The sequence below is a fragment of the Bos taurus genome, chromosome 20 (assembly GCF_002263795.3).
Source record: "Bos taurus isolate L1 Dominette 01449 registration number 42190680 breed Hereford chromosome 20, ARS-UCD2.0, whole genome shotgun sequence".
Classification (NCBI taxonomy): Eukaryota; Metazoa; Chordata; class Mammalia; order Artiodactyla; family Bovidae; genus Bos; species Bos taurus.
Window position 1 is genome coordinate 12,562,757 of NC_037347.1, and position 12,579 is coordinate 12,575,335.

Below are 12,579 nucleotides of genomic sequence, written 5' to 3' on the forward strand. Positions count from 1 at the left end.
AGAACCTAGTATATACTGGTGGCACTCTGATAGAGGAATAAAAAAGATAAAACAAAGGGATCGTTTCAGCCCTTAAGTAAAGTATTTGATCTTGCTTGACCCTCTGGTCAGCTTTCACTAAAATGACAATAATACAATATAAATCTCCAAAGTATAAAAGTAACAATATAAATAGTTGTGTACTCACCATTCAGCTTTGGAAACATATTAGCAACTGCTTACTCCTCTCCACAATTACACCTCCTCACACCTTCTCAAATGTAACTGCTACCACGAAATGGGTCTTTCAGACGACTGTATTTTCCTTTAGACTCTTATTACAAATGTGTATTTGTTGCTGTTGTTGTTTAGTCGCTAAGTCATGTCCAACTCTTTGTGACCCCATGGACTGTAGCCCGCCAGGCTCCTCTGTCCATGGGATTTCCCAGGTAAGAATACTGGAGTAGGTTGCCATTTCCTTCTGCAGGGGATCTTTCTGACCCAGGGATTGAACCCAGGTCTCCTGCACTGGCAGTCAGACTCTTTACCACTGAGCCACCTGGGAAGCCCACAAATGTATATACACAGATACACATTTATGTGTGTGTGTGTGTGTGCACGTGTGTATCTCTAAAGAAAACATTGCATGTAGCATCATGGTAACGTTATAGGTAGGGTTTAAGTATGATTCTTTCACAACTAGCTTTTATGCCCAACACCGTCTTTGAGTGCTGGTTCATTTGTTTACTATGTATACAATGCTTTGTGGATAACTATGCCCCAGTTCATTTACCCATTTTCTAACTGACAGACATTTGGGTTGCATTCCTTTAAATGTTTAGCTACGACAAGTAACATTTCTATGAGTAGTCTAGAACATGTCTTCTTGCATATATATGTAGGAATTTCTATAAAGTTTTGTCTAGGAGTAGTGTTCTTGCCTGGAGAATCCCAGGGACGGGTGGGCTGCCGTCTCTGGGGTCGCACAGAGTCGGACACGACTGAAGTGACTTAGCAGCAGCAGTATTTCTGGACATGAGTAGTTTTACTGCACACAGTATCATAATTTTATGAACTTATCTTTTGCTTTTTTAACTTTACCATCTGTTATGTATGAGGAAAATAAAACTTAATTCCAAAGGGCCATCTACCTGCCTCTTTCTCTCTCCTGTTTCATCCCCAAACATGTTTAGATAACTTCCACTCTCAACTGGAGATCCCCACTGAGCAAAAGGACTGCTTTCTAGGGGGCAATCATACCCTAGTTTAAATATAAAATCAACACTGTCTGAAAACCTATATGTGAGAGTTTCCATAAGAGTATATCAGAGGTAGGGCTTAATCACTTATCCTTTTAACCCAACATCCTCCATAATCTTGAGTACACCTTCCTACAGATCCTCCACAAAATCTCTGAAAGGCACTCCAAGTCAAAATTCATTCCCCTTTTTTGATTCTCATATCTCTTTTCACCTTTACATTCCCATACAATCAAGCACATACATCCCACACTCTAACCACACACTAGAATTCCCCAAGTCTTGCTCACTGTTCAACATCATGTGCAAGTGGCTCTTTCAATAGCTCCCAAACTCTCCTGCTTGGAATTAACCCTTTTGTACCACCTTGGACAGAATTTTTTAAAAAATAAAAAGCAGTCTTTATTGGATAGTTTTTGTAATGTGGCTCTACCGTGCTTCTAATTAGCTCTTGAGGCCAAAAGTCTCATCTTTTGGATCTTCTTTGCGCCTGCAATGGGTCTAGATGTAAAGGTAAGTTTTATATACCACTGGAAGGTAAGACTTTAAACTCTTGCCCACATATAAGAGACATGTTCTAGACTCAGAGCATCATTGTTTGTGATAACTAATGTATATAACAGGTAAGTTCAATTTTAGGGAGAAAAATGCTGAATAGTTCTGACACACTTTAAGACTTGAGACCCCAAAATATGGAACACTGACACACTGAATATTTTAAGGTGAAGAGATATGAGGAATAACGTATAGAGGAAGGGCTTTCTGTCTTGCCCCATAAGCAGGTCATAAAACCTTCATGTGAGAGGTACACTCTCCACACCTGGAGGAAAGGAGCCTTCTTATCTCTGAAGACAAGGGACATAGAAGAATCTGAACGAACATGTCTTGATGAGTTTTCCCCAGCTTACTAAGATTAGGCCACCTTTGTGCTATACATATTTGCATGACTCCCCATTCTTGATCAAAACTGTAAAAACAATCTAATTCAACTGTTTCTTTGGATTTTCATTTCCTTATGAATGCTCCATAAAATATATGCTTTTCTTTTGTAATTCGTCTCTGGTTACCGGGGTTCCCAGTGGAGAAGCTAGGCGGGGAGAAAGAAAACTATTTTTTTTTTCTACAGTTCTTAACACTAATCCACTGCATGTGAATTATCATGGTTATATGTCCAAAAGGAAATCCTAACATAGAAGCATGACTTGCATCATCACAAATTCAGACATGGAAAAAAACAACAACAACTGAAATAAGACCTCGTGAGGAATAAAAAGGAATTCTGGCTTTCAGAGTTCACGTGCTCAAAGAGAGGATGGACTGAGTTCTCAAAAAGAACGACTTAGGGATAAAGCAATAGAGAAACCAAGATTATAAGGTGTGGAGACACATCTAAATTTCAAAATGCCCAGCTTTTAAAAACTAGCAAGAAAAAAAAAATCTACAAGAATAAGTAAAACAGAACTCAAAGTAATTTATTACCTGCATGAGCAGAAAGAGGTGAGTGGGGCCGAGGCAATGCTGGGGATGGTCCATTGCCTATCAAGCTTTTCCGGTTGCTGGTTCGGCAACTGTCAAAAGGAAAGGAAAAATGGTTTAAAAAAACAAGAGAACCTAGCATCCATAGTGTTCAAGTACATTCAAAGTAGACATAGCTTAGACTGAACAATCTATCTGTTCATGTTACTTCTAAAATTTTTGCAATATACAGTCACTAATATTTGAAAGGTGGTTGTTTCCTGAATAGTAGAAAACATAATATATTCATATCATATATAACACAATCAATATTCTTCACCACTAGTGAAATTATAATCAAATGCCTTCTTTTGGCTCTTGACTGCACATAGGTAACATGCCATACACACAAGTGATAAGGATTCAAATCAGCAAACCACAGGTAGCATCTTTGTTGACATGAAATTTCTAATACAAAATTACATGCAATGAAGCGCAGTGACATTAATCTTACAATGAGCCACTAATTAAAAATCTAATTATTTAGACAAATTTCATACTTGTGCCTTTTGTCAATAAAACAGCTGATGCCTAAGATACATGTACAATATTTCACTACTCATTCATTTTTCATCTTCATATCGCACTCAAATTCCTTATTAACATATTTTTGAAATCATAATAACAGATTCCAGTTTGTATTAAAATAACAATGAAGCCCTTTTCTCATAGGCACATTACCTACTGCTTTTTATCCTGGTACCCAGTGAGTAGAAATAAATTGCTACATATATGCACAGGGCAACAACTACAGGGCAACTATTTTTTTCCTGTTTCTGCTACTAGAAAGTTATAAAATGGTTAATTTGACTCCAAGCTTTCACAAGCCTTAAAGCATAACACAATGGTTGATGATGAAGTGGATATTATCTCACTTTCCTTTGCTTTTCTGCAGCACAGACTGCTACATCATAACCATGGTTAGAAAAGGATAATAAAAACCAGCAGGTTACCTCATTGAATTCACTTATAAGGTTCACTGTAATTCCATCCTCCTACACTAGAGCTGCCCTTAACCACCATTACAGATTTATTGTAATTTCTTCTTAATTCAGAATATATCTCTGTTACAGTACTCTTTAAACAGGAATTTTCACCTACTTTTAAGTAACATATGGTGGACATATTTGAGAGTTTGTATAAAATATATGAAAGGAACATTTCTAAATACTTTTGAATAACACATTTCAAAACCAAACCAAATTTCTTTCCATAATATTGACTTGGGGAACCAATCCTCTGTTTTAGATGTTTGCTACCTATTATCATTTGTCAACATTCTCATATTTATAATTTCTTAAGGTCAGGCTACATCATTTTACTTTCCTTACTGGAGCAATCAACAGCCCTTAGCATTATCTATGTGTTTAATAAAGATCATGTTTACTCAGCCTTAAAGAAGTTGTTGCATAAGAATGGACCCTTGATACTTAATTATGAAGGTGGAATGTGGTATTATCAACTCATCTATCAAGAATCATTATTTGACCTATTAATAAATTCATAATCAAGTCAAATCATGTGCTTCTTTTTTAAAGAAATATTTTATACACTGTATTTTATGTTAATTCAAATTAATATCTTTCATGTTAATATAGGAATATTAAATATACCAACTTGCTGATGTTAATAAAAGAAATTATAAACAACAGATCTATATCCTGGAACTCTCACCAAAGTCATTTGCTAATTTGAGCAAACTGGCTAAAACACAGGCACAAAAATGGATATGTAGTATTTTTTACATCTAGTATTTTATCTAAATCATTTATGTAAATTTTCTATTGACATTCAATTATTAATTTATACACATATAAATTAAATGAATAAGAAATATCTATCAATTGATATCTACTGATATCGATATATCAACAGAAACAGTAATCTAGTGAATACTTACATAGGGATATTAGTGAAGTATGCTGACTTAAAATTTAGAAAATGATATTTCTTAAAAATATTTTAATTAAATTTTCCTAAGACATATATAGGGTATAACTAGTCCAGTACCACAGCAAGAAAGTAGCCAACAATTTGTATCTAAAACAAGGAAGAACACAAACAAAAATTCCCACAATTATATCAGTTATTTAAAGTCTACCAGAATAAATGGATATTGAAAAAGTACTGATTTCAAAAATGTGATTTCAAAAAAAAAATCTCAAAAAGAAATGTCTGACTAAAATGATGCCATCTACTGGTTTCTCCTCAAACCAGTCAATACTAAGGGAAATCAACCCTGAATATTCATTGGAAGGACTGATGCTGAAGCTGAAGCGTACTTTGATCATTTGATGCGAAGACCTGACTCACTGGAAAAGACCCTGGTGCTGGGAAAGACTGGAGGCAAATGAGAAGGAGGCGGTAGAGGATGAAATGGTTAGATAGCGTCACTGACTCAGTGGATATGAATTTGAGCAAACTCTCGGAGATAGTGGAAGGCAGAGGAGCCTGGTGTGCTACACTCCTTGGGGTTGCAAAGAGTCAGACATAATTTAACGACTGAACAATAGCAACAATCCACTTGTGTGGTCAATGTAACAACATAAAATATAAAAACAAGAACAACGTTTATATTACATTCATCCCACGTTTGCCCATTGTCTAAAAAGATTTGTAATCTTTACAAATTGATGATTGTGAATGTAATTAAGGATGAAGAAAAATAGGATTCTTTACCTAATAACACAAGAGCAAGTTAGAGGAAGTTAAAAACAAGTTGCCTCAGAATTTGTGTTACACAAATCCTTAAATAGTTGAGGCATATCTTATTGACTAATGTGATGAACAATCAAAACTAAGGTTGTCTTCTCTAACCTCTATATTGATCTTTAGCATGAAGCTAGAGAGAGAAGTAAAATTTTTGAACCTCTCAAAATCAAACATGAAGCTTTTAAACATGAAAAGTTCCTCAGCATGGCAAAACTAGACTTTACAAGATACAGGTCAAAGCAGAAATTTAGATATGTACACACATCTCTACACTCACAAAATAGGGTCTTGGCCTCTCAAATGAACTTATTTGTTGCTAATATTTTTAAGGGTAAAGAGGCATATTTTATATTATATTTAACCTTAAAGCACCTAGATCTTGAGATTATACACACACACACACACACACACACACACACATATATATGAAAGTATTAGTCGCTCAGTCATGTCTGACTCTTTGAGATCCCATGGACTGTAGCCCACCAGGTTTCTCTGCCCATGGAATTTTCCAGGCAAAGATAATGGAGTGGGTTGCCATTCCCTTCTCCAGGAGATCTTTCTGACCCAGGAATCTAACCCAGGCCTATATCTCAAATATAGGTATATATTAAGTGTATGTGTGGTGGTGGTTGTTTAGTCATGTCCGACTCTTGTGACCCCCACAGACTGTAGTCTCCTACAGGCTCCTCTGTCCATGGGATTCTCCAGGCAAGAATACTGGAGTGGGCTGCCATTTCCTTCTCCATATATTAAGTGTGGGTGTGTGTATATACTTTAAAAATACTGGACCCTGTTGAGGTATTCTGTACCTAACTTTTCAAAGCTGGAGAGGAGGGTGGTCATCCAATCTCATTGTCACCTACTTCTGGTATCTCTCTGAGAGTCACTTATTATTCTAAGCACCTGATTCAAAATAAATGAATTAAAATCTGCCTTTAACCCCAAAACAAGAGCACGCCTAGTGGACGGACCTGAATATTGACTACCTAGATTGCCACAGCACCTGGCACTACCCGCGTTAATAATGACACTGGTGCAAAATGCTGAACTGATCTCTGTTGTCATTATTTACTTATCCAGGCATCACACTCTTTTCCTGATGAAAGGGAGGAGCTCATGGCTAGCAGTGTGAGGCAGGCTGCCCTGGAGCTGGTGACCACATCATGCTCATCTAACCCATAAAGTGATGAAGCAGTGGAGACATCGCCACTTGAGCCAAATCAAGGTCCCTTTCCTTTCAGCAGCACAACCAAGTTGAACCACCCTTGCTTTTTCTCAAGCCCTGTCAAGGTGGGAAAAATAGGTGCCATCCTACCAGGTACAATAGGAACATCATTCCTACTGCAGCAGGAATATCTTAACTGAAAATTTACCTTCCTCTAACCGCTTGAGCTTGTAAAGTCCAGTTCAGACTTAGGAATCTTAAAGGTATTTGATTGCAAAAGTGAAACTAAAGAACCATTATGAATTCAAGTTCCAGCCATCCATTCCCCAAATACAATCTCTGTATTTCATTCTTTAAGAAGAAATGGAAGTCATCCACCCTGACGGTGCTTGGTTCTTAATGCCAAACCCAGGAACAGCCAATGCCCACAGAGTGCCTGCTTCTCCTCAGGATGCCCAGCTGAAAACCAGGCATGGGGCATGGCCTATGGACAACATGCTCAGTTTGCCCTCTCATCTGGCAAGGTGACACAATGGCACAGATTCTTTACTTGCAAAATCTGAATGTAGCCCGAGAAGACAACCCTATACAACTTGAGACAACAGGAAAGGTAAACAGTGGACTACAACAGAGGCTGATGGTGCCAAGTGAGCCTTCCTTATTCCTCATTCCTCTGGTTCCTCCCTGGAAAGACCCGCCTACTGACAGACAACACACACACACACACACACACACACACACACACACACGCACGCCCAAGCTACAATCACTGCTGACCAGGAACCTGGGATCTGAGAAGAACGGAAGGTGGAAAGGTGATGACTGTATTTCCAAGTGAGCAGGACCGTCTAGCCCCTGCGGGCTGGGAGGCAAGTCGGGTGGGGACACAAGCTCTGTGAGAAGACTGTCACAGCTGGACGAGCACCCAGGTGGAGACTCTTGAGCGTGACGGGAGGCCACCACCGGGAAGTATTTCCTTTGTCAGCACGGTGTTTTGGCTAAAGCAGGTGACCTGCGGATCACACAGGGTGCTCCCTGAGCTCACCAGGGCAGTTTCACAAGGAGCTCCTCAATCCTCCCGTGCCTACCAACAGCGCCTTCATTTGTCAGGAACATGGAGAGACAAAACCATGTATTCTGTTGTGTAAGTCAGGCCTAACTCAGAGTGAGGGACAAAGAACCGTGAGCTACCACCTGACGGAAGGGGAAAGCGCTGATGGACTTTTGGTCCAGAGGACCCATATTCTGTTGCTGCCTAGACTGTCCTGCTCAGAGCTCCCTATGAAGGCTTTGGAGGGACCTGTACACGTCTCACACCTCAATCTGTCACATCTCTCCTGGCAGATGGACCAGTTAATTATCCTCTGACAGGGCTGTAAAAGCTGTGAGGCCCACCAGGCTGTGGCCTTCTGCAACAGCTCTGAGTGGCTGAAATGATGCTTAATTTTGAATTACAATCATCTGGGGACATGAATGCTGATTGTGTCTAATGGCGGCGAGACAAGCTGAGGAAGCGAAACCCCAACAGGCAGTCATTTCCAACGGTCGCCGCTGACATGAGAGGTCACCACTCAGTAAGACAGAGGACTGACCACGGCTGTGGGGCAGGAGACGGAAGGGCCCCAGGAATTCAGAACAGCTAGGCTATAATTTATTAATTCATCTCGATGGGAAATTTGATAAATTTGTACAGGAGGCCAATTATAGACCAAAGCTGTACTGAACGTGAACATCTGTTAACTATATTCTGATACCTTAATAGAATCTGACACCGAATACTCTTTAAACAAAGAGGAAGGCAGAAGCAGAGGAAAACTGGGTGTGATCAGAGGGCAGAAATTATCCAGTTAATGTGCCACTGCTGAAAACATGTTATAAAACAGGCAAGCTTCCGTTTCCTCATCTTTACAATGAAGGGGCTGGACCAGATCAGAGGCGTCATTACCTATTTTTGTTTGGTTTATGAAATTTTAAAAGTATCAAAAATACAAAAAAAAATAACCAAACACTTCCTACCACCTGGAATATCAATGCTATCATTTTGTGATATTTATTCCTAGGATTTAGTAAATGTTACATGTATATATACTAAAGATATAGAAGGAAATGTACATTTTGCCATCCAAAACATCCAAACGAACAAACATTTTCCACTCCCCAACCAGGCAATTCTAAAAGAATTGTGGCTGGTAGCTTTCCCATCCATTCTTGATATACTCATATACATATACAAATACCCAAGGCAATGGCACCCCACTCCAGTACTCTTGCTTGGAAAATCCCACGGACGGAGGAGCCTGGTAGGCTGCAATCCATGGGGTCGCTAAGAGTCAGACACGACTGAGAGACTTCACTTTCACTTTTCACTTTCATGTATTGGAGAAGGAAATGGCAACCCACTCCAGTGTTCTTGCCTGGAGAATCCCAGGGACGGCGGAGCCTGGTGGGCTGCCGTCTATGGGGTCGCACAGAGTCGGACATGACTGAAGTGACTTAGCATAACAACAATTGTGTATGTGTCTGTATTTTCAGTACTGGTGCCATGCATCAGGAAAAACTGACCAAGACTTGGAATTGTGCAAAAGAGATGAATGGCTTTCCTTTCAGTAGCCAGGAGGGCTTTGTGCAATGAACCCCCAAGAGATTATCTGGTTCTCTCAGGTGTATACCTTTCACTGTCTTTCTAGTGACTGCTGCTGCTGCTGCTAAGTCGCTTCAGTCGTGTCCGACTCTGTGCGACCCCATAGACGGCAGGCCATCAGGCTCCCCCATTCCTGGGACTCTCCAAGCAAGAACACTGGAGTGGGGTGCCATTTCCTTCTAGTGACTAGGCTACCTTAAAACACTGTAGGGGTTGGAGTTCAGTCAGAGAAAATGAGCAGTAACACAAGTGATTCTTGTTCACATTACTAGACCATAAAATATCTAGTAAATTCATTTACTACACATAAATGAACTTTGTCTAGTACAAATACAGTTAATATCCATTCATAAAAAAAGTAACTTCAAACATTTAATTTCATTGTCTTACAAAATATTAGCTAGTTTTATATTTGCTGTCAAATTTAATTTCATCATTTTTATTAAATATATATATAATGTCATACATATATTTAACATATTTATTCACATATATATATATGGTTTTCAAGATCTCTTACTGTTGTCTTCATTAATAAGCAAATGAAATCCTCAACACATTTATTTTATATTTGTATGACCGTCACATTTCTGACTTTTTGGATAAACGGTACTTTAGCACAAACTATATATTATAGATATTCTATAACTTAATTTTTTCACTCAACATAATATTTTCAAGATTTTACAGCAACATAAAGATGGGTTTAATTCATGCTTTTTTTATTCATTTGAAGCAGATTTTAAGATTCTTAAGATTGCTGGGAGAAATGTCAATAACCTCAGATATGCAGATGACACCCCCCTTATGGCAGAAAGTGAAGAGGAACTACAAAGCCTCTTGATGAAAGTGAAAGAGGAGAGTGAAAAAGTTGGCTTAAAGCTCAACATTCAGAAAACTAAGATCATGGCATCTGGTCCCATCACTTCATGGCAAATAGATGGGGAAACAGTGGAAACATTGTCAGACCTTGTTTTTCTGGGCTCCAAAATCACTGCAGATGGTGATTGCAGCCATGAAATTAAAAGACGCTTACTCTTTGGAAGGAAAGTTATGACCAACCTAGATAGCATATTCAAAACCAGAGACATTACTTTGCCAACAAAGGTCCGTCTAGTCAAGGCTATGGTTTTTCCAGTGGTCATGTATGGATGTGAGAGTTGGACTGTGAAGAAAGCTGAGCGCTGAAGAACTGATGCTTTTGAACTGTGGTGTTGGAGAAGACTCTTGAGAGTCCCTTGGACTGCAAAGAGATTCCAACCAGTCCATTCTAAAGGAGATCAGTCCTGGGAGTTCTTTGGAAGGAATGATGCTAAAGCTGAAACTCCAGTACTTTGGCCACCTCATGCAAAGAATTGACTCATTGGAAAAGACTCTGATGCTGGGAGGGATTGGGGGCAGGAGGAGAAGGGGACGACAGAGGATGAGATGGCTGGATGGCATCATTGACTCAATGGATGTGAGTATGAGCGAACTCCGGGAGTTGGTGATGGACAGGGAGGCCTGGCGTGCTGCGATTCATGGGGTCGCAAATAGTCGGACACAACTCAGAGACTGAACTGAAGTGCACTAAAATTATATATATCATGGACATAGCTTTTTTTCTTTGTGCAACATTAAGTATCTAGGCCTCTCTGTATTTGCAAATCTGATTGCAAAAAAGCCTTGAAAAGTATCTGTGAGACTAAATTTGAAAGAAAAATCATACACGCAACAGAAAGGAAATCTTCCTACAATTTCCCTTGGACACCTCTCTCTCATATCCTTAATTCCTTCAGATGCTGCCATGCCCTTCTCTCCATGTCTGCCTTCATACTATTGTCTTCACCAGAAATGACTTTTTGTCTCTCATATGTAGATCAATCTGCCCTTCCCCTGGGCTGATTCAAGTCTACAGCTCTGCCCCTTTTCCTGGACAGCACAACAAGGCCATAGCTGGCAGCCAGCTGGATAAGCTCTAGTCCCCCTGAGAAGGCAACAGGGAACAAAGCATTAATACTCCTGACTCTGTGATAGACTCTGTTATTTAGGTAAAGTTAAGTGAAAGTCACTCAGTCATGTCTAACTCTTTGTGACCCCATGGACTGTAGCCTGCCAGGTTCCTCTGTCCATGGAATTCTCCAGGAAAGAATACTGGAGTGGGTAGCCATTCCCTTCTCCAGGGGATCTTCCCAACCCAGGGACTGAACCTGGGTTTCCTGCATTGCAGGTAGAAACTTTACAATCTGAGCTACCAAGGAAGCCCAAGAATACTGGAGTGGGTAGCCTATCCCTTCTCCAGGGGATCTTCCCAACCCAGGGATCAAACCAAGGTCTCCTGCATTGCAGGCGGATTCTTTAACAGCTAAACTACCAGGGAAGCCTGAGGTAAAGTTAAGACACTGTTAACATCTTCCCTATGCCCTGTGAAATTAGGGCTCCAACCAAGCTTCCATGAATTCATCCAACAAATTACTTTTTGAGTCCCTAATACATGCTAGGTACTATTCTAAACTATTTTGGGCTCCAAAATCACTGCAGATGGTGATTGCAAACACAAAATTAAAAGACGTTTGCTCTCCTTGGAAGAAAAGCTATGACAAACCTAGACAGCATATTAAAAAGCAGAGATACTTTTCCAACAAAGGTCTGTCTAGTCTATGGTTTTTATGGTTTTTATCCAGTAGTCATGTATGGATGTGAGAGTTGGACCATAAAGAAGGCTGAGCGCTACAGAATTGATGCTTTTGAACTATGGTGTTGGAGAAGACTCTTGAGAGTCTCTTGGACAGCAAGGAAATCAAACCAGTCAATCCTAAAAGAAATCAACCCTGAATATTCACTGGAAGGACTGATGCTGAAGCTGAAGCTCCAATACTCTGGCCACCTGATGCAAAGGGCCAACTCACTGGAAAAGACCCTGATGCTGGGAAAGATTGAGGGCAGGAAAAGAAGGGGGTGATGAGAGGATGAGATGGTTGGATGGCATCACCAACTCGAGGAACATGAGTTTTAGGAAAACTCTGGGAGACAGGGAAGCACAGGGAAGCCTGGCATGCTGCAGTTTACGGGGTCACAAAGAGTCGGCAAGACTTGGCGACTGAACAACATCTCTTCTAAACAAACAAATATCACTGCTGTCCTCTAGAGACCTGCATTCTAGAGGAGGAAGATTATAAACACAATAAATTAGCAGAATAGGATTGGAGACGGTGATGGTATTTGTAGTACGAGAGATGGCGGTGGAGAAGAATGATGCAGACTGTAGGACACGGCAGTGGACGTGGGAATCACAGTTTCAAACAGGGGGTTAGGAAAAGCTGCAC

The 12,579-nt window shown here is 40.0% G+C and overlaps 1 protein-coding gene across 12 annotated transcripts in view; it reads right to left on the reverse strand.

The window, feature by feature from the left end:
* Positions 1–12,579, reverse strand: part of MAST4 (microtubule associated serine/threonine kinase family member 4) — a 618,443-nt gene that overhangs the window by 120,281 nt on the left and 485,583 nt on the right. For all 12 annotated transcript variants that reach the window (XM_059878864.1, XM_024981445.2, XM_024981444.2 and 9 more), the window contains one exon: positions 2,718–2,806. In XM_059878864.1, coding sequence (XP_059734847.1) covers positions 2,718–2,806 — 89 coding nt within the window. The remainder of the gene's footprint in view (positions 1–2,717; positions 2,807–12,579) is intronic.